The 23,680-nt window shown below is 42.0% G+C and overlaps 1 protein-coding gene across 2 annotated transcripts in view; it reads right to left on the bottom strand.

Moving 5' to 3' along the window:
• The window catches only part of vps37d (VPS37D subunit of ESCRT-I), a 48,792-nt gene extending 25,508 nt beyond the window's left edge, over positions 1–23,284 (bottom strand). The window contains exons 1-2 of one of the 2 annotated variants that reach the window (XM_085175887.1): positions 23,141–23,284; positions 12,135–12,306 (exon numbers count right to left, since the gene is read on the bottom strand). In XM_085175887.1, coding sequence (XP_085032013.1) covers positions 12,135–12,306; positions 23,141–23,152 — 184 coding nt within the window. In that variant the 5' untranslated portion in view covers positions 23,153–23,284. Of the gene's footprint in view, positions 1–12,134; positions 12,307–22,080; positions 22,340–23,140 lie in introns of those variants that run through there. The other variant, XM_085175886.1, reaches the window with a different exon arrangement.
• Between the last annotated feature and the right edge of the window lie 396 nt (positions 23,285–23,680).

Genomic DNA, 23,680 nt, shown 5'->3' on the forward strand with positions numbered 1-23,680 from the left:
GGTTGGAATTTTAAACTGCCGGCCAGACAAGGGGAGAAAAAAAAAGCATTTTTATAGTAAGTTTTGAATCTGGAAAAAATGTTAACGGGCAATTTTAACTGATGTGATTTGGATTTAATTTGAAAGCTGAACAAGACTGTGTAACAGATAGGGATGGGTATCGAAAACCGGTTCTTGTTGAGAAACGCGCGATAACCTTAAATGAATGTCGTGTTTTTAATTCCGCTCCGGACTCGTGAATCTCAACCCAGCAGCAGCGGTAACGTTTGCACGTCCTCTCCCGTTAATACGGCAGGTAAATAATCAACTAACAGTGCATATTATGTTAGCGCGATCTGCCTTATTACAAAACCTGCCATTACTGTGCATTTAGGTGACCATGATGAGAGAGACAGACAGAGTCTGGCTCAGATGCTGGCAGTTCTCACTGCAGTCTACCGGTAGCGTCTCCTTTCAGGCCAGGATAGACGAATGTCACTGAGCAGTGACTAAGTTTGTGGTCAAAGGCTTGCACCCATTTGCCACAGCAGATGCCCCCGATTTTCGGTAAGTGAATGTGTTTAATTGTAGGCAGGGACATTATTGGATATTCTTGTGTAATTGCTACAGAAGAATATTTATTTTATTATTTTATATTCACAATTTTTTTTCCTGGGGACCCTGTGACACCCCATTGAAGAGCCGTAGGTTGGATCTGTTAAGATCTCACTGTTGGGTTTGTAAGGCCATGTTACTCCTAAATTTGTATCTTGTTCAAAGAGAAGATATAAAGCAAAGTTCTAAGCTAATTGACCTTAGTGTTCTCCTTTTTAAAAAAAAAAAAAATCGATAAGAGAATCGATAAAGAATCGAATCGTTAAACAGAATCGAAAATGGAATCGGAATCGTGAAAATCTTATCAATACCCATCCCTAGTAACAGAGCCATGTCTTCTGATGGCAAATGGTCCATTTCAAAATTACTAAACCTAAACAAACATGATATTTAAAATATGTTGTGCAGAAACAAAAAAAAAAGAAAATTGAAAATATCAATGAAATGAAAGCCTAAAAAAGTTTATCCTGTTATCAATGGGCCAAATCCTGTAAAATAAACTATGGGAAGTTGTAGGAGAGGTGGTTTGATGAATTAATGGTCAAAGATATAAATGACTCCTGGTCGCATGAAGGTAACATTTAACTGAATCTTCTGTTTTCAGCATCATTTTTCATCTCCACACAGTGTCATGGCTCCGTCTGCACACGTTTCAAAAATCACCGTTTTATTTATTTATATTCGGTCTGGAGTGGTCTGCAGTTCAACAGCCAAAACAAATTACCCAGATCGACTCGACTCGACTCGTCAGGCACCGATGCCCCTTAAAGCTCCGACTACACGGACGCCCACGGAGTCGGGGCAGGTTCGCAGTCAGCATTAAAATCCTCTACACTGATCTGAGATGATGTGCAGTCAAAACCAGCATCGTGTTGTTATCGGCCTGGTGCTGCGGGAACACTGATCGATGTGACAGTTACCGTGAAGGCAAAGAAACAAGCTCTCAGCAAACAGCTGATGTCAACATGTTAACAGACCCCGCTGAGGCACCGCCGAGCAATGAGGTACATTAAACAGAGTTAAATCTTCCCCGTAAAGTGGAGGAAGAAGCTGAAATCAGTAGGATTAGAGGATTAGTAAGCTAACTTCAAGTTCAACCTTCAGTATAATGAAGGTGGTTAATTTTTCACTGTGTTATCTTATGCTGCAGACCTAACCTGCTAGAAGGACACTTTTAACGAACGTCCGAGGCGAATCAGGAGAGAAGAAGGATGACTGCTGCCCAGGCAAAAACCAGTGACGATCCTTTATGTGTCAGTATGAGAACAGCTGAGATACTGTGTCTCTGTGTCTTTCAAACCCCAACACAAGCTACCACCCCTGGGATCGGGTCCCTCGGTGCAAACAGAGCAATACAGTGTACGCTGTTGAGTGTAAGTAGGACTACTGTGAATTATAACAACGACTGGCTAAGCATCAGGCCAGGACTCAATTTACACCCACAGGCTCTTTACAGTCACTGTGTGCACATCCTGGACAGAAACGCTGGTTTGAGTAGGCAGTCAAGGTAGTAACCATTCAACCGCCATTGCCCAAACCTCTGTGAATAGCACTCACAGCCACTGATCAATAGTCTTGACAGTTTCCATATTACCGATCGTGAAACTGCCTCATCGCACATGGTTAGTCGGTGGTGCTAGTTTCGGTCGTTCTGCAGCTGTGCCATCTATAAGGTCGCGCTCAGCTGAGACTGAGAAGGTCACACAGATGAGTGATGAAACATTTCTCCAACTGAAAACGTTCAGATTAACAGAATTAAACAGATTAACAGATCTTAAGAGCAGCTATACATCTTCGAAGTCCACGGGCTGGGCGTGTGTATAGTTTGTGAAGTCAATTCTCTGCAGACAAGTGTGCAGTCACAAAAAGCACTGCTGCAGTGCAGGTCGCCGCTGTGATCGGCAGGCAGAAACATGCTTAACGCTGCACATGAAAATGAGAGATCAGTTTTATCTCTCCTCACCTGGAAACTTGTTTTCACTCTCTGAAAGAGACAATCAGACATTTAACCTAGACTTCACACTTCTCTCTGACATTCTTTCTGTCTACAACAGAGTGTGACACAAAAGGATGCCTTCAAGGAGACACCGAAAGTGTGCATCGTTATCATCACGAGTATGATATAACGCATCGCGGCAACCAAAAGTCAGAAAGTCCCTTCTCTTGCTGCACAAGCACAGTGATCTGTGGTAGGTCCTGCGCTCTGGTATTGTGGGTGTGATTAGCAGCTTCTATTTTGGTTGAGGAAGTGCACCAGGGCAAAGCGCAAAAGACCCGTGGGCTCTGAAAGAGCAGTGAGTCAAAAAGCCCACCTGCTCCTCTAACCTACCCATCAGACACATGTAGAGGTGTGTGTGGGGGGCGGGAGTGGACCTGGAGGTGTGTGTGCAGCCGAAGGATCGTGATTCTGACCTTTTCAGCTTCATATTTTTAATCTTGGGCGTCTACCAGAGTAGCTTAGTATGGTTCACAGTACAAAATAATCCTAATTTGATTTATAATAAGCACCAGTGCAGCTATGTCACCATCTGAAACAAGCTGCTTTACCTACACTTTAAGTCAGTCTGCTCAATGGCTTCCAGAATAACTGGCCCACAGCGTCAGTCCTGCTCCACCACATCACTGCAGAGATATAAGCTTTAGCTTAAAAAGACTCAACTGAAAGATCAGACTGATCTTTACGCAGATTGATCTTTATTTTAAATTCATGCCATAAACGCAATCTTTGATTCTAAGCCCTGTAAATCCATTTTTGAAGAATCAAAAGTGATTATACGTGATTTTGCCAATCAATCAATCACATATTTGGTATGGTTAATGATGATTTAAACACATTGAATAGTTGAAAAGTGCTGGATTCATATTTGAGGGATTGTTCTCAGATCGATTTTAAAGCAACTCCATCACAGAGACTTCTGTGAGACTGTCAGGGCTGAATTTAATTTCCATGTATTTGCGTGTATATATGCAACTGCTATTGATATTAAATGAATATTATTATCATCCTATTTATGCAGTTTTCTTATTTGCTGTGCCAGATTCCATTTGTATCTTTACAGTGTTTATTCTCTTTTGATGATTTCTATTTAACCTTTATTTCTTTGCTTTTATCCCCAGAAATAAACGAATAAAACCCAGTGAACCATGCTAAAAATAAATAAATAAATTTGTTCATAGCTTTGGTGTGCATGCCGAAAAGCAATACGTTAGCTCGGCCGATCGGTGAACTGGGAATGCACATCCAGAGTGAACCGATTTACTCTATATGACCAACAGAAATGGCTTTTATTACAGAGTCTATTTATGCCTTTAAGCACGACACGTCCGCACACTGCACGCCTGTCCTGCTGATAATGTCCTCTCGGGTCGAAGGCTGTGGAATATCAATGAGTACGACTAATGGAGCAGCAGCTGGAAACACAAACATGTGGAAGCCAACGCTCCACAAGAGCTAATGCAATCTTTTTCCCCTCGAAGGTTGCTAAATTTGCTGCACTGACACAAGGAATGAAGTTAAGAAATGCAGCTCAAGATGTCGGGGAAGTGATCTGTCGCCGATCACACACAAATAGGTCACGGTATTGCAGATGGGGCCCTTGCAGGACTTGCATGTATCAGAGGATTGAAAATTAACTAGCAAGTCAGCAGCAGTGAATTAGACCCCCTGCAGCACATCAGCCTTGTGTTTGTCCTCTCTAATGCAACAAACTGCTACACAAGTGTGATAACAGCTTCACAGCTTCTTCTAAAAATGCTCAAAACAGAAACTAGCACTTTGCTGAAAGCAAAAGAAACCAGATTTGAAGTGTAAAGATGATTTTCCATCCTCTGCTATGGTGTGGCCCTTCGATCACATCTTTTTCCTGCCCCCTCACTCTCTGCTCTTTGAGTTTTTGAGGGTTAACGATGTTTCTCCAGCCTCCACGGTCAGCACAGCTCATGGGATTAAACTTGGCTTTAAGACCGCTCTCTAATGCTGGAGCCCGACAAGTTGAAGACCTCCGCTTGCAGCTTCATATTCAATCTATTTCAAGGATTTTGCCCATTTCGAACACTCCTGCTGCTGTGCACTTGCTCTTTTGTTACAATGATACAGATGCCATTTTTTAAAATAAATACAAACCCAGCAGGAATCAGATCCACCTGCAGACAGACAATCTAAAACTGCATTTGATGGCCTGCAAGGACAAAACAGGTTTTTAAATTACTTTTGTTAAATAGGCCCAAAATGTCTGTCAGATGAGCCAACTCTGACTCCTACTGTATGCAGAGTCACTGTGCTTATGTGCCTAGTCACCCCACAAAAGGTCCAATCTGTGCCAACAAAAACCCCACCGGCAAAAAGGTCCAATCATATAGACCTCTATGAGAAACTGACCCATCAGCTTTCATGATTCATGACCTCAGTATCCTTCCTTATGAGCATTCGTGGGCTTGGTCACTAGTTTCTAATTTTAGTAAAGACAAGATGATGTTTGCTTTGATTTGTCCCCACTAGTGTCACCATTATACATCGAGACATACGTTTAGTTTTTCACGTCCCCTCCAAAAATCACCAGCTCACTGTGGTTGACACAATGTGGTGGTGCTGAATTTTCCCAGAAGCCTTAGTGGCCCAAAGCAAAGTGTCTTGGATAAGAGGCCAGACTGAACACGTTTGAAGAAAAAAGAAAAACAAACCCCTATGAACAAATAATCTAGGGGCCAGATCCTGGGACAGGATACCGAGGTCCATGGGTGGGTGCCTGGTGACGGGTTTTAGCTCATATTTCTGGCGTCCTGGGTGTTTGAGATGATTTCTGTTTTGAAATTAGTGGCATTTGTTCTCTCGTCATTTCCTGCTCTACTTTGAAGGTTAGTTTTCTCTTATGTCTAATCTAACTTTTCCCTCCTTTGTGACCGTCTGCTCCGCCCTCATTTGTTCTCCAACTGTGGTCGTCTGTACCTGTGATTTGCTCCCACTTGTCTTTTGTTGACAGTTAGATTCCTTCATTGTGTTTGCTGTTTGCTTTGTGCATTGGAAAAGGGAGGTCTGCATATCTCTGCTCAGAGTGCTGCCCCTGTGAAAATCAATATGCACATTAAGTTATATCTGAGCTGCTAAAGAAAGTGTTTGAACACCACCCAGTCAGTACAGGGCAAGTGGTGAAGTAGCCAAAAACGGTCACACCGATAGCCTGGATTAAATACTCGCACATGCAGCCCTCGAGCTGAAAGTTGAGGTAGAAACATGCACCCAAGTTGAGTGCAACACGCTCAGCATCTTCACTTTGCTCTGCATGTCCTCTGACACCACTTCACTCACTCTGAATCTCTAAAATATGCAACAGACACTGAGCCAACTAACACAGTCAAAAAGTGAATGATATCAGAATGCCAAGCGCCTCATAAATGTCTAAATCCACACGCAGAGAAACCCGAAGAAACGTTCAGCTCTTTTAAATCATTCAAACCCACAAGTGACTTGTTGACTTTCAGTCAGAGGGTGTAATCCTTTTTATTTAAATCAGAGTATGGAAAGTCCCGAACAAAAAGCTTGGTTAGGCACTTTGTTCTCCAGCAGCAGAGGTGCTGGATAGTCTCAGTCAGCTGGGTCCACAAAGGAAGGGAACATAAAAGCCCCGTCTCACAGTTCCCATTCATTTAGATCTGCTATGATAGCAACAAGAAAGCCAATAATCCCATTTTAATGACCACACCCAGCTACAAGTATGAAACAAGACACAGCAAGTACAGTCCCGTCTAATGCTGACCTCTGATTGTCCTAAACATGTGGGTGTAAAGAGAATTTATTGAGAAGCCACTGCTTTTATAAATTGCTTTATGACGGGAAATTAATCTGCACTTTCATTCTTATTACTCTGTAAAATTAAAAAAAAAAAGTAAAAAAAAAAGCGATCGGCACGTCGATATAAAAGAAAAAAGGTGCAGTCAGGTCGCTGTTAGTAAACCACAGAATTCAAACAGCTGAAAACATTCAATGGCATCAAACGATCCGCAACGATTCGACTACCTACAACGGTTTGATTAAACTGGTGCCAGCAACCGTTCCGCTCGCAGCACTGACAAATGGCGTTACAAAGCTGCCATGCCTCATTTTCATGTTTTCAGCTATGGCAAAAGTTTTGATATCTCTTCAAAATCAACCCTCATATGAAGTCTACATAGTTTATAGCCATAGCAGTGGGTAAAATGGTTCCCAGTTGCAACAGGCAAGAACTATGAGATCATCCATCGCTTTCCAGAGGACCATTGTGTGCTCATGTGCTCCTCATTTACTATTGCTACAAGTCAAGATTTGGCACCTTACGCAACATATTTCCAGTTTGCGGTAATTAAGGTGGCAGATCTACTGTGAAACCAATCAGTAATCATTAAAATAATGGGCCCTTGATTCCAGAAAGGGACAAAAGCAGCTTCTAACCATTTATACTAATGTTGGCAGCAGAAATCACTGAAAAATAAAGAAATATACACACAAATGTTCCCACCAACTACTGACAGACTGTCCCTCCATAGAGACACCAAAAATGTTAGATTTATGTTTTTTATATACACTTTGCTTCTACGGTCCTGAAATGAAACTAGTACAGTCTTTATAGTTGGTTTCTCTCCTCTGCTCTTGCTTTCACCACATTTCTCATGTGAAGACTGTGCATTACTTTTGTTTGTTTTTTTAAACATGTGCACTAGTTTCATTTCAGGGTTGCGTCTCTAATGTGTTTTGTCCTCGTTTACAGTTTCTCTCCTCTGCTCTCGGTTTGTCACTTCCAACCGATATCAAAATGATCACAGACATTAGATCCTTTAAATTGAAGGTTAAAGTGTGGTTAAAGGGAAACCAAAGTTGTAGTCATTTTATCTGATGATTTTAATTTTATTTTAAATTATTGTCTATCAAGTGTAATTGTATTTAGGATGTAATTTGGTTTTATGAAAATGTATGTTTTATTGTAATATGTATTTATTTAGATTGTAAGCCCAACAAGGGACAATTGTTGAAAATTAGCAGTAGTTATGAACCGTGCGGTACATCAGTCTCATGTCTTGCACCTGAACTATGTTTAACTGCACTGTCCCTTTTAAATTAAAAAAAAAAATTATCACGGTCTTTCTGTCTTTATCACAGAAGTCAAGATAACATATTACATGTGTACTGTTTATACTCTTTGTGTACTAGTTTAACTTCACCGCAATACAAGAGTCTCTCCTGTGCTCTCGATTTCACCGCATGTCTGTTTCACTCTGTGCTTCTAGTCATTAGATGCAAGCAGGAAGCAGAGACAACCGACATAAAGACAAGGTTATTTTAAATAAAGATAGCCCGTTGCGTTACTGTAGGAGAGAGTGTTTCTCAAAATGTACCATGGACCCCACCAGCAAACTGTTGAGCCACTGCAGGTCAGTTGAGGCCAACCGGGTGAAAACTATAAGGTGAAACAAGAGTTTGGTGGCGTTTGGCAATTGCAACAACCTGTATTTAATGTGAATTTCAACTTAGACCATTTAAATTTAAAAATCATTGGTTCTGAATTCTTTAGGCATCTATAAAAAAGGAGAACTACTGCTCTAAGAGCAATAAAGTCTTCCATATATGGGTTAAACCACATAAATCAATGGGGGGGGGGGGGGGGGGGTGACTCTTGCTCAGCTTTGAATTTGAAAAAAAGAGCAGCTGATAGGCAAAAGATACCCCACCCCCAACTCCCTAGCTGAGGCCCACCACAAAGCTGTCAACCCAGGGAAAAACCACTGAAAGGTTAATTAAATATGCACTCGATGGCTACATACATGATACCACTCTATAAGACTGGAGCTAATGTGCCTCGGGCAAACATCAACCTCCTCAAAAGACGACGACCCACACAGAAGAAGAAAACAGCATTGTTCTTGTGTTTCAATGCAGAGCAGTATGGAGCAATAAGGACAAATATAGCTCTTGTCGAACGTCCACGTTATTGTACCCATAATTCAATCTTTCCCTGCTGTGATACCCAAGCAAAGCTTTTAATGCCTCATTTGAAAAACCGAGAAAACAAAGGCAGGCCGAAGGGAACATCACTACCAGGTAGTGTTTCCTTGCAGTAATTATTTTCTCATTAACGAAAGACTATGAGGATGCTGAAAGAACGATGCAGTTAATGGAGCAAATGTTTCACTTGCTTTTGTGACATGAAACTGGCAGCATCCAGACTGTAAAATGTAAAAAAATAATTTCAAGTATTATGAGATTCAGCCCAAGAAGCCTATTCCCCAACCCCAAACAAAGAGAATTGATAACACAGCCGATCGACAGTTTCAGAGATTTGTTCCCCTCAGATGCAATTGATAATCCAGGAAATTGGAAATGCTATCAGCTGATGCTTGAGCTTGATTTCAATGTGACTTGACTGAGAAATCCAAAGTTTGAAATGCTGTTCAGTACGGTTACCTGCCTCAGCTGGTCTTCCTCTGCTTTGGTAATAGGAATCCTTTTCAAACTAAAATATAGCAAAGATACCACTTCTTTTCACGCATGCGCCTGTAACTGTGGACCAACTTCCAACTAAAAACAACTTACAGTTACCGCGGCTTCCACATATCGTGACCGATTGAACCTGCTGTCATTTTAATTATCTGTAAATAGCAAACAGACCTTTTCGGCTCAGGTGTTCATATGGAGGTGTGAGCGACTGAAGCACTGACCTTTAGAGTAGCTGACAACTCCCTCCATCTCCTGAGCCACCAGAAATTCATCATGGAAAACACGCTCAGAAAAAACTGGCCACAAATGTGTTTTTTAATAATTTGGTGGCTTTTTAGTTTGGGGAAAAATAAAGGTTCAGTGTGAAAATGGTTATGGAAGGAGGAGGCAGCCAAGGGGTCTGTGTTTACGCCCATGATCCACATTATTTATATTTCACATCATATTTTAATACATCCATCCATTCTTTGCTGCTTACCTGGGTTGCAGAGGGTGGCAGTCGCCAACTCTTACGTATATTGAATGCATCTAAGTGTCCCTTTAAAGTTTCTTTATGCGGCATCTAAATATGAGGTCAGAGAAGTCAGTGGCGCCACAGCTGCAGCGATCTCATCAGAAGATAGTCTCTAGTTACACGCCTGCCTGTCTGTGCACAGATACAGTAACAGAAATCGAGTAGCAGAAATCAAAACTAAGGCGGAGTTCGAACGTGGTTGCGGTCCAGACACAGAGTGCTCAGTACTTGTTAAATAATGCATTAATGTCTTATTGTTGGGCCTCAAGGTCAGAGGTTCTCAGTCTGAAAAGTGAGTCTAACACATGAGTGGCTCAGCCTCTAAATATCTGCCAGTTTCCCAGTGACCTGTTTAAGGTTAGGTTCACGTATACTGATTAATATGTCATTTTAACCTATATTGGTAAACGCAAAAGGAAATTCTATAACAGAAATGGAAATGTGTTAACCTAACCAAGCCTTGTGGTTTCCTTTGGCTTGAATTGTTTGTTAAATGAAGGGGTTAAAGCTGTATTACTTCTACTGACCAGCAGGGGGCAACTCCTCCGGCTACAAAAGGCGGTGGTAAACTGACCCTCTGCACACTTGATCTATGATGTTAACACGGTAACAGCTTGAGGCTGCACAATGGGACCTCAGTAACCAATGGATGATGTAGAGTAGTGGTCTCTAGTAGCCGTCAGTAATTTCCCTCTTTTTCTCTCTTTCATGGTGACTACTTTTAAATTTGAAACAGGGCTGTTGATTGAGTGTGAGCATGGCTCTATCTCTATAAGTATCCCATCAGTGCTGTGTACCTTGTCACTGTTTACTAGTTAAACACTACATAGTTTGTGCAAAGTCACACCAACACTAGTTTCTATTTGGGCTCATTTGTGTTTTCAGTGCAACTGGAGACTGGTCCAGGGATTAGTTTTCACCTCCACACCTGTCACACACAGGTAACTTTTATGTTTACAAATATTGCCGTTTAAAGAGGTCCAACTAGTAAATCTTACTGGTCTGGTTAGGCAGTTAAGTTGGCGTGATCTGCGAACATTAATCCCAGCTTTGGAGTCTCTTTTGGCAACATAGTCCTCTTTTGTGTCACATTCCACCGATCTCAAGTTTCCCTTCATTTATTTCCCCCAGCTCATTAGTGTTGTTCCTCCTTTTCTCTAGAAACCCGATGGTTGTCATAAAAGAACATCTTCAACAAATATTTCTGAACAAGCCACAATATGTTCATGTTTTTAGTGGGTTTCCATCCCATGGACGTCAGAGCTCTTGGTTTCTAGTGTAACAGGAGAAGGCAGCAGTGGAAAACAATGCCAATAATATTTGTGAGAAACCGAAGCAGAAACACTCAAGGCCTCAGCTCCACCCGGGAACTACAACTACAGCTCACCCAGGCCAGCGTTCCCTACACCAAACTGCAGGATGTATTAAACAATACAGCTGTCTGCCTTGATCCACTCCGACGTTTGTCTCCGCTACGATTATTCGCCTCATTCATCTCTCCCCCCCCCACTCCTCCAGCACCAAATGAGAATCAGATGTTTTGGAGAGGAAGTACGGACCCCCGCCCATCCTGCTTTGCAGGGGAGGTGGGATAGCATCTGTGTAATAACGTGAACACATTGACAGGAAGTTTAAAATTCCACCCAAGTTCCAACTTCCACCGCTGGCCGGCAGCTGTGTCAGAAACCACGCACTAGACCTGATCCATACAAACTCGCACATTAGGTTTACAAATAAGCAGCAGCCGCCGTTACCTATGGAAACTCATGCAGCAGGATTTATTTTATCAACTGCTCTTGGAGGAATGTCTAAACTCGTTCACGAGGCTTAAAAATTTAGGAGCATGGCTTAGGGGACATCCTCTGCTGCTGCCGCGCCGTCAAAAGCATGACTTCCCTAAACAAAGACAAGGCCCCTTTCACCCCACAAATTCCTTGACAACTGCTGCAAGCTTCCTGCTGGCATTTGATATGCTCCATTTCGTTCCCATGACCGAACTCCAGTCACGCCGAGGCGGTTGAAGGCTCGTCTCGCTGACACTCTGAAGCGTTGCTGCACTCTTGACGTGAAACTTCCATCATCTCATCCTCTGAACCAGCGAGGGTGTCGCATCGAGTCAAACGTGATTTACATTTAGTTTTGCTTTCTGTGTCTCAAAGTGTGCAACAGCGAGTGTGTGTTTCTTAGTGCAATCACATGGGGAAGAGACAACGAGGAGCCGCTGTGGGTTATCGTGTGTAATTAGTTTCAACCTTAAGTGGTTGGGATGAAACCTTTCCTTTGGATTTGAGGAATTTTTTTCTTTTGGTTGAACCTTTTGAAATCTCTGAGGCTATCATCAGAAAAATGAAAAATTCAGTGCTGCACTCTCACTTAGAAAGCCCATATTTACCCACCCGGTTTTGGACCAGTGACCCTGTCATCACAACCACACTCGTCTTGACTTATGTCTTGACAGTGATTCTGCGCTGGCACCCCATCCACGCAAAAATAAAAGGAAAACCCCAAAACTGGCCTCCCCCCTCCAAGTCTTTGTCTCCTCGGCGGTGGGGGCAAACTTACCAAGCTGACTCTGTTTTTCCCAGCATGTGGTTGCCAGGTTGGACAGTTCCCGGTATTTCTCCGCCAGTTGGAGCTTGCCGTTATTAAGGCGAGGTCGCCGAGCGAGACTCTCCTCGGCCAAACTCCGGTTAGAGGTCAGCAGCATCTCCCTGTCAAACTGGAGCTCCTGAAACTGTGAGGGGAAAGAAAAACAATTAGTGTTAAATTAGCTGACATTTTTCCCTCGTACATGCAAAGACTCTCGTGACAACCGGCTCATGAACAGCTGTGCAGCCACAGTGCTGCACAGAACAGTGAAAGTATTTGGGCAATGACACAACTCTTGCAATTTTGCTTCCGACTTTGACTGTGCTGTGTATAAACCATCAAAATGCTAATTGCAGACTTTGTGCTGTAATTCAAGAAAGAACTGCATCACCTGCATTAGGAATTACAGACGTTTTTATACATAGCGCCTCATTTTCAGAGACTCAGAAGCAAGTGGACAAAAAATTTAACTAGAAGGATGTTTTTAACACGTCAGTGAGAGATCGACTGATTGTGGACCTTAAAAATGATACACCTATTCTCTCAGGTGTTCTTGACAACACATTAAATATTGTGAAGGTTTTTTTTTCTTAGAAATTTAAATAATAATTCTGTGATCATCCACTTTGTCTTCTTTGATTCCTTCTAAATAATTCGATTATTTGGGCTCCTCAGTCTCCTGATGGCCACCTTCACATATATTGACATCCCTTTAGCGCTCCTGTTGCAATTTCAGCACCTGATCGACTTAATTTGTCGTGAATTAACAGAACGAGGGGTCTGGTCTTCTGTGGCCATGATGCTGCTTATCAGTTATTAGTCTGACTACTTCTGAGTCCCTGAAAATGATGCCCTGTGCATAAAAATGCCTCAAATTCCTAAACAGTTAAAGTGATGCATTTCAGTCACATGTTCATTATTTCACCACAATATTGTTACACCGTCTCTCATTAAAAAGAAAACATATTTTTCTAATGTTCATGTTTTTCTGGGTTTTTTAAATTGAACAGTGTATATTGTTTTTCTTCCTCTACAGTTTCTTTGTGCTATGAGGGAAAAGCGAGGATCAGCCACTCATACTATCACTAATCGCAAGCACAACAAATGGCTACCAGCAAAAACTGCTGTGTAAAGAAAGAGGAACATAAAAACGAAAGCTAACGCCAAGGTTTAAAAGAAAACAAAAAAACATCAAGTGTGATAACTATAAAACGCTGTTGTTTGCAGCCGTAATGTTGATAAAGGACTAAGATCTGGGTAAATGGGGAGGAGGAGTGGTAAATGTGATATTGTCACTGGAGCATGAGACCACCATAAATTATTAAAATCAAAGCCACTCCCTTTAAGTCTGGTCCCAGCTGGCGTCTCAAACACAGACACAATGCCACTTTGTGGGTTTCACAAAGTTAAAACGAGTCAGTGTCACACATTCCCGCCACTTTCTTTTTGCTCAATTGCTCGCTTTCAGCGGTCAGCCTCTTTGGGCCTGAAGCCCTCTGCATTGAGCCCATGCTGCACGGTGCATCTGTCTCGCATTTTCCGGGTCATCAAAAGGATGGATGAGTCTCAAAAAATTTGCAGAATTTGCCCTGAGGTCGAAAGAAGGATGACTGTCTGAGCTGCTGAAAAACAGGATGTCAGATCTTTTCATTCATTCTGAGGAATCAAAAGATAATACAGCTCAACTCACACTCACACTCCAATAAAGCTCCTTTCTTTCCTTAAACAAGAATCCGAACGGACGCATTTCCTGCCTCGGCTGGTCCGCCCAGTTTACCAAACAACAACTGCTGCAGTCTTCAGCGAGGGAGTGCTTTCTGTATCCTGATGCATATGCTGGCGGTGTTTACCGCCCAAGACAAATGACACTTCAGAGTCAGGAACTCTGCACTGGAGAAGACGAGGCGACGCATTGTTGTTGTTTTCTGCCACGTAAACTGCAATAAAAAAGGTGTTCCTGTTGTCTTAAACGAGGCTCAAACCGCCAATTTAACACTCAGTCTGTGAAGAAATCGAAGGCCTTAAAAGTCTTTTCCATTAAAGAATTCTTCACGCAACACCAAGTAGTACCTGCAAGAAACGAAGCAGTGTTGCGCTGACAGTCTCCTGTCACGGAGCCAGCTTGTATGATTTTGAAGACTTTCATAGAGGAGATATGAAAAATATTTTTATAAAAACAATAATGGCTCAAACGACAGTGTGTAAAATGTGGCGTCGCCCCCCTGCAGATTTTGTGAACCCACTGCGAATTTCGCCCACTCTTCTCAGAGCTTTATATCTTCTTCTAGCTCAGTGGTTCCCAAACTTTTTTTGCTGGGCCCCCCTTGTTTTACAAGAAAAATGTTCGCGCCCCCCCCCCCCCCTCGCGCGCGCGCGCACGCACTCAAGAACACGTCCTCCAAAGGCAGAGGCGTCACGGTGTAATTATTTTACATGTAGTTGGTTTTTTTTTTTTTCTGTGTAATAATATTTAACATTGCTATCAATACATTTTTCAAAAAATCCCTCTGCAAAATGGGTTCAAAAACATAAACAACTGTTGGATGCTGTTTGTCCGTGATTTGAACCGGGGGAACAAATTGTGGCAGGATCAGCCTGATATTATTTGTATCCCACTGTAATTTTACTGTATAAAGAGCTAACATTTCCAAAATGTCAGGAGTAGTTAGTCATTACAACAAGTGTTTGTGAACTACAAATCAAGAATGTGGGATACTGTTTGTCCGTGATTTAAACAGCCCAGCGCTGCTCCCGACGAAGGGAAAACCAATCCTGCAGGGAGACCTACCTCGGCACTTGTGCAGGTGAAACCAAAGGGCAGATGTGCTTCACCATATTTTCTAGTCTTTGGCTTAGAATGAAGTTGGTTTGGAAACATATTCAGCTATGCTTCATCTCCTGCTTTGCGTTTGTGTGGGCGCCCGTGCTAGCAGTGTCCAAGCGTTGTTGGTTTTTTTTGTTTTTTTTCCCTTTTCATGCCGCGCCCCCCCTGCAATGGCTCTGCGCCCCCCCTAGGGGGCGGGCCCCACACTTTGGGAACGTCTGTTCTAGCTCATTGTTTGGCTGTCTTGCCTGAAACTGTTTTGACTCTGACTTATCTCACAGCGTGCGTTTTTTTTCTTGGTCACAGCAGGCAGCTGTACTAATCTCCACATGTAGGAGAAAAATATCAAATAACGCTGCTTGATTATTTAAAAAGAATCACCGTTATTTTCTCATTTATTCATTAACCTCACAAATGTCATGCATTTAATAAACCGTAAAAAAAACAGCTTTTAGTGATGTCACTCCTGCAACGTGCTGACGAACAAACAAACTGCCATCGTTGCTGCGGCAACCCCAAAGTAATCTTGCGCGAGGTTACACAATGCCGTCTGCAAAATTTGTAACACAAACTGCAAAGCTGGTCTTGACAGCACATCAGACACTGAATCAAACAAAATCTAACCAAAAGGTGAAGAGTGTACTGCGTTTCATAGCCTGAAAAGTGACTCCATGAATGAACATGATGCAGCTAGTGAGACATTGGCATCTTCTTCTTCAGGTTGTCAGATTACATCTCTGAGCTGGCTGGGAAACACCTTGGTATTCCCTCTGATAAAGCTGGAGGAGGTGGCTGGGGGCGGGAGGTCTGAACTTATCTGCTTAGGCCAAAATAAGCAAAATGCTAATAAAATAAATACTCAAGGGTACTAGCATTGAATTCCAGGTACTAGCATCAGTTCAAGCATTAACCCACCCTTCCCAGTGCAGGTCCAAATTGTATCCCAGTATCCCAAAAAGTGATGATGCAGTGAATTATGGTTCAGTCCCAACAGTAACATCTCCTCAACAAATGAGAAACCAGTGTGTGTTTAGTGTAAACAGATAAAGGGGATAACGTTACATCTATCTGCCTCGCTCCTACTCCACATACAGGTCTATACACACTGCTGTTTTTGTTATCAGATGACTGCATGGGCATTAAGAGTCATGTAAAATCATAGCTAAAGTCCTGATTTTATCACCCAACACAAGCATTTTATAAAATGTATTTCTCAGTTATATTAATGCGTTAAATGGAAGTTTGAAGCTACATGGTGGCAGCTACACTGATGCTTCGCGGTTGATGGCACTTTAGAGGTCTACACCAGCAATGCAGCATTATCGTCATACCAATTTTCTGAGGAAGAGGAGCTGAAACTAAGCTTTTAGATTAAACAATAAAGCTTTCAAACCAGCACTAGCAGCACTCTCCAAAATACCCTGATGAATGTGTAAATGATAAGTACACGAGATATTAAAAAGCCCTCCTTTTATTTGCAAAAGAGGGCTCTAAAGCGTTTGAATTTTTAAATACAAGTGTACACCTCTGTTTTTAACCTATGACTCATGTACTGACAGTGAAGCTTTTCCTTTACTAAGACTTTATCATGTGGGATTTGTGGTTTAATTTAAGGGGAAATGCAAAGATTTCTGTCAAACAACAATGCAGACTCTCTGCAGACCACCCGAGTTTAATGATGTTCCACTGAAGGCCCACTCTGAGCCAGGAAAACCCTCAACAGCCTTTAAAAAGGCAAAATGGAGATTAAAATTCAAACCTTCTCTCATCAAAGAACTAGGAGGATTCTCAGGGAGAGCAGTTCACCCTGAGCACCAGTGCCTTAGCCCAGTTTCAAAGTCATCCAGTCTGCACCAGAATGTAATGGGTTACTCCTTCACCCAAACACCACCACCTCACCAATTTTCATGAAATTTTGTCAAGCAAATTTTGAGTAATTTTACTCAAAGACAAAGAAGGTAAATGAATCTATTGGATGCCGGCGCTCTGTACTTGACAGCTTCCACGACATAAACCCACCCCGACATAAACCCACCCCCCATGTTTAATGTACAGCTCTCATCCCCTCCCCCACGTCTTCGGCTAGTTGTGATTCTCATGTTCACACAGAATCACTGGGAAGATGACCTAGATCTGAAGGTTAGAGGTTACGTGAGGTCTGTCTCTACCTAGTTTCCCCTCCGGGGATCATTTTTACCAGTCTGCAAGATTAAAGAGCCCAGCAAAGTGGAAAGATCTCCAGACACCAAAAAACTGCATCCGAATATGAAGTAATGAAGCGCAACTGAAAATACAACACAGCATGAAGCTTGTTGTGTAGCTGATTATAAATAGAGTGGTCAGGTATCCCATTTCATGTGGGACTGTGTGGCATTTTTATCCTGTGTCCTCTTGTTTAAAGTGAACATTTCTCATGCATAACTAAAATAACTGCTGTAAATGGGAAAAGGTGTTCTGAGTCTTTGCAGGGGACCATAAACACTCAATGCCATATCTTTAACATTATATCATTTGGACAGATCAAACTACCCCTAAGACAGGCTTAAAATGTGTTTCTATACAATCTTTACGCCAGCTGAGATATTACATTAACTGAGATATGACTCTGAAGAATTTGTTTAAGCAGTTTCCTCTGAACTAACCACTAAAGACTGGCTCAGGTTCACACTTTAAGGCTTCAACAGATGATGCATGGCAGTAAAATAAAATGTCAGACTGATTATTTATGTTTGTTTTCTTTTAATGATTCGATTATTTAAGTTCTGTGTCATGAACGTGTCTAAATCACCATGGCAACTCGTGCTGAACACCTAACCTGTTAAGGAGCAGGTTGCATTGCAAGTTTTGGCTGAACGCTTCACGTTTTTTACCGATTCTTTTATTTATAACATGCTTTAAGTGTAATACGGATAATCTGCTGGGCAAATATGTTTTATATGTGCAAGCTGCTAAGTTGTACGTCAGTAAAACTGCTGGATAAAATGCAAAATCTGTAACATTATCACAGGATTGTGTTTGTGTTAATTTTGTGATGTAGAAAATGTATGAACAGTAATCTGTTCATATCTAATCTGCTGCGAGGTCCCTTTTACGCTTCTGAACTGCAGCTACAAGAACACAGACACACAGTGAAAATACCTGTGTAATCATTCAAATTAATTTCACTTTGATCTGCCAGGAAACTAAAGCTATTTCCATGACTCCTTTATTAGGCTATGAGACAGTAACATTCAATGCTTAAATGTGTCCAGTCCCAAGTTTCAGAGCTCTAATGTGCAGCTGTCATCTTAAAAATAAAACAGCAGCACTGATAAAAATCAGCATTAACATAGAAAACTCGATTTCTTTGTTTTATCACTCTGGGTGCTAAATCACCAGATTAATGACCTTCTGCAGCATTAATAGCTTGTCTCATTTTCAATGTCGTTGCTTTTCACTGTTGCATTTTTCATGTTCTTTACAGATTTTTAAATCACCATTTTATCATCATCATAATCTGATAACGTCTCTCGCGGGGATCATTTTCTGAGGAAGAACAGTCATGTGATGCCTGACACGCCCCTTTTTATGTGAGCGTACACAGAGCCTGAAGCAGAAAGTCCAGCTAGAGCCAGCTAAAGCAAAGAAACCCTGGCTTTGTTGAACTATGTTGGCAGCATATCCCTCAGGTTCCACATAAACACCACCCTCGCCCCACATTTAGTCTGAAGAGTGATTTAGATACTGTTCCTCACTGATAAGGGTTAATGAAACAGCAAGCAGTGATTACGGCATGTGTAGGCTACAGTTTATGTTTTGACATTTTATCAGCTTTCCAGTGGGTCGCTGTGTTGTTGTCACATCGTGTGAGCGATTTCTGATGTTCCCGCAAGCTGTGCGCTCCGAACATCTTTGCAGTCGTTTCTCCTTTATGTCATACAGTCGCGCACACGTGGGTCTTGTTCAGCCTACCAACATCGGTGCACTAATACCTGCTGAAGATGTCAGAAACTGTTAAGCATCCTGCAGTAATGCATTACACAGCTGGTATTCAAACACGTATCACAACAAAACAAAAGCAGGAACAAAAGAGGAATGAATGGCTCTCACAGATGTCAATCTGACTGGTAGTCAGACTGGTAGCTGCTCTTTTTTTTTTTTCAACCAATTTAAGCTCCACATTATTATTGTTATTAACTAATCCCATACATCAGTGAAGCAGCAACGTTCAGAGCTTAAAAACTAAGCCAACCCCAAAAATACCCCAAACAGCAGTTCCTCTAATGGCCACTTGAGGCTGCTCCCAAAGTGACCCTACTCCCACAGAGCCCTCCCAAAGTCAAACTGTCTAACAGCACATCAGAAATAAGACCTGTTGGCACGAGTCTAGTTTCATTATACCAACTTGCTCAAAACTCCAGGTTTTAATTATATCTACGACACAGAGCCAGGGTCGTTTCTGATGATGTGACTCTCAAGCTTCTCCTGTCTCAGTAATACTGCGTTTTATGCTGCTACAATGCAGAGGGTTGCAAACAAAGTGCTAAATAATTGCATTTCTTAATTATTTAGCTCCATCGATTTAAGCACACTTGCAGTGTTTGAGGATGACTAATCCACAATGGTTACGTTTCAGTGAACACGCTGTTGTTGTTACTCCACCCGTGGCTGTGAAAAAGCACTGCAATTCTATAGCTGCTGAATTCCAACTGAGAGCCTTTTCTGTTTGAGCAACCCTGAGGCAAAACTCATCCGAATGGGGCCCAAGAAAAAGACGTCTGGATACAACTGGTGTAGATCTGTCTGCAAGTGTCTGATTCATTAGATCCTAATGCATCAGCCTGATCTCACAGAAAAACACACAAAACCCCCAAACAACTGGGCTATGGATGCACACTCTCCATGGCAACCACTGGCTTTAACCCAACCAATGCTCTTGTTCTAAACTAAACTGATTAGTGTTTAATCCCTAAAATAAACCAAGCTGCCTTCCGCAACCAAGTCTCCAAACCTTGCTTTCCTTACACCTGGTCCCTGCACCTACACCTAATCTACCTACCTTTCATCACATGAGCCAGCTCTTTCCCTTTAAAGCCCCACTTTCACCCCCATCTCTCTCGCTGCCTTCTAACACAGCTTCCCAGTTTCCTCTTCCTTTGTCTTCAGCCAACAGTAACACAGCTTCCACCGGCACCCTGTTGGACAGCAGCACCAGCGGTTGTTAACCCAGGCCTCTATCCGGTACAGAAATCTAATTTTTGACAATCTGCATGTTTGTAACCCTATCCATTTATCTGGGCTTGGGACCAGCTCTAGGAGTAGTATTTAGTCTATTAAACCTAAGAGATAGGTGTGTTTAGGCATTAAAATCCAGTTTCTTTTATATTCTAAACTAAAATGAGCAGCTTGGTCATCTCTATACCTAAATGGTTTGATATCCTAAACGTTACTAGTGTGTATTGCCTAAACTGAACAGAGCAATTTTTTTTTTTAGTCCCTGAACCTAACCCAGAAGCTTTAATAGCCATGTGAATCATCGAATGGTTGGCTTGGGTCAGAGCAATGAAAATTTTGTCATCAGAGGGTAACTGTGTTTTGTCCATGGTGAATTTACATTACAATGCACCAAATAAGCATGCGCCCCAGGCAGTGGACTTCAAAGGAGTGTAACAGGAGTTTTAGCTGTTCCGTAACAACTACAGAGTTTATTTTTATTTAAGTCTTTAACCCTAACAGAGTAGGTTTCAGTGAGAATTAAAAGCATGTTTTATTTGATAATTCATTTCATTTTTCCATATATTAATAGTGTTAAACTCTGACATGTGGGACTCAAATGGTGGTCTCTGATGTGAGCTGTAAATGATTCACTAAACCAACCAAACCACCCAGCCTCCGAGTGTGGACTTTTTTGACCTTTAGGGGAAAATGTTAATGTCATGTAGATGGACACAAATCATTGCATACCAGACTGATCAGGTGTCTTAAAAAATAATGTTGGAAAATGCATGTTCAGAAACACAGGTCAGGAGTATTTCAGGAATGGTGCGAAACTGTGTTGAATATGCGGATTTCTTGAAAGCTTGGGTAAGATAAGACGCGCTAGCTAGGTGTACATGAGGTTTACCGTAACTCTAAGTGATGGAAAGATGAGTATGAGCGTGTCTGTGTGTGAGTGTCAGGGAGAGAGAGAGAGAGAGATTTGGTGTCAAGCGACACCACAAAAATCACCATGCAACCCCCCTGGAAATGCGCCTCTCTAAAGTGCAGAGTGGTAACTCCCTTTAGAAAATGTCCAATTTATATTTACCACGGTTTCACGCAAATTTACAGAAACCTACAAACACGACTTCGGGCGTTTTCTAAAGATTGGCTACCACTCCTCAATTCGGCTTGAATGCAATACACCAAGATGCAGTTTACTGCAGTAACACAACTCTTTAATGAAGTACTGCCGCTTAACTTAATTGTGTCTCTTGAGCGAAAAGATTAAGCATATCCAGTTTTAAAAGTGGGAATTTTACTCGGATGTGTAACGTTATGTACATTCAAATATCGCCGAACTAAATAGCATGTAATTATTTTAATTCTTCTCTCAAAGTCATCTTCCACTTCGAGTTTAACCCCACATGCAAATGAAAAAAATCTGCAATGCGAGATTTCTCAAAGGGAATTCGGAGCGAGGACTCAAGCCACATGACGGCGCGTATGTGGGGGGGCTTCAAGACCACGATACGAAGCTTCCTGTCCAGTGAGAAGGTTTACAGACTGAAATAAACCACTTGTACGAACAAAACACAGAGATATCCCAGAGTTTTACATTCGCTTCAGTAATTAATCATTCACCGCAAATATTAATAGCGCGGAGTTTAATGAGAACGAATTGGAAATCCGACCGCTCGCCACGCAGACAATCGATGAGCCGTGCACTGAAAGCTGGGTTGTTTCACACACCGCACACCAAATATGAGGACCACAAACAGCAGAATATTCAGCAATGACCACAAACAAACCCCCAAAAACTGTGCTAAAAAACAGGAGGTACCGCTAACGAAGCGCCAACACAGAGCAAATTACTCTCGGCACTTTGGTTCTTGGGGGAGCACGGAGGATCCCTACCTTCTCATTGAGGCGAATGATTTGGTCCATTTTGTCGTCGTTTTGTAAAAGCTCCCTCAGCTCACTCGCGCTTAAAGCCCTGTAGCCGTCAGGACAAGTGCTGGCCTCCTTCAAGTTGGACATTTTATTCCTTGAAATTGCGGCTGAACACGGCTGGGAAACATAAAGTCCGCACAGCGGTTACATCTCTGCTCACATTGGAATGCGCTACAGCGACCGTCCCGCACACAGTGTCTACCAATCAGCCGTCACGCTTCCTGTCAATTCCTTCAAAATAAAACACCTCCACTGCACTGACATCAGGGGCGTTTACAAGGGGGTGGCACAAGGGACCTCCAAAGAAAATTAGATTAATTTTGGTAGACCATCTTAATCATTAATCAGATTAAACATGAACTAATTTAAGAACACATAAGTAGTAGGGGTGCAACGATACACAAAATTCACGGTTTGGTCCGGTCCAATACTTTGGTGTCACGGTTCAATATTTTTTTGATACAAAAAAATGTTCATGCCTTTTTAATTTGTCATTTATTAAAATTAAAAATATATATTTTAACTCAAAAGTACAGTTTTTAAATTTAATGTTGCTGAAACAACAAAGTAATAAAAAAAATAAATCTATCTGATCGAGAAATCACTAATCTTTGGAAAAGAGTTTATTACAGAAAAATGGCTCTTTTCAAAATAATAGCTATACGCTTCTTCTGGGCTATATTCTCAGCAGCACATTAAACATATCAGGTCCCCATAAGAAGAATCATGTGCTAACGGCTGTCTGGGTAAAGTTTGTAGCATGCGTGCTTGTTGTTTTTGTCTGCTTCCACTTGTCTTTGTACTAGGATGATGTCGGTGTAAATGTGCAGTCATATTCGTTGTTCCCACTAGTGCTGTCAGCCTTAATCTCGTTAAAATGACATTAACGCCATAACGTGGCAAATCTCCATTAACGGGTGTCAACACGTTAACAAGCTAACTGCGCTAACCACTAGTTCCCACCAATTGAGCATTATGTGGCACATCCGACATACTGTTTTACTTTTGTCCATGACGCGCTTACCATCAGGGTCATGCTTCACATGAAAACCAAGATAGTTCCAAACGCCAGATCTGAATGAAGGTGGGGGAGATTCAATTTCGGGTAGCGTTGAGGCAGTTGCTATGTTGCAACGAGCTTAGCTTCTGTCTTGCTAGCTTGCGCCTCGCTCAGTGGATCTGCACTGGACAGTGCAGCCTAGGTGGAGTAGTCGAACGCAGATCCACTGAGCGCTCAACACAGACAGCATCGTCAGAAGAAAAGTTGATAAAATAAATAAAATTTGTATTGTTCGATACATATGCATACCGAATCAAAAGCACTGTACGAACGGTTCAATATCAATACGAGTATTGTTGCACCCATAATAAGTAGGTCCTATAGGAAGTCTCCACTATGAGGCACATCGAAAGGAGACCAGAGTTCATATGCTGTAGCACGAGTGTTCCGTAAGAATAGGAGGAAGTGTGGCACAATTTTGGCATTAGATGGCATAAAAGATGGACGTAGCATCACACACTTGTTATAACGTCTCGTTATGGAGCCTGGTGCTGAGAGTTTTTA

This window comes from Neolamprologus multifasciatus, chromosome 10 (assembly GCF_963576455.1).
Source record: "Neolamprologus multifasciatus chromosome 10, fNeoMul1.2, whole genome shotgun sequence".
In the NCBI taxonomy this organism is placed as follows: domain Eukaryota; kingdom Metazoa; phylum Chordata; class Actinopteri; order Cichliformes; family Cichlidae; genus Neolamprologus; species Neolamprologus multifasciatus.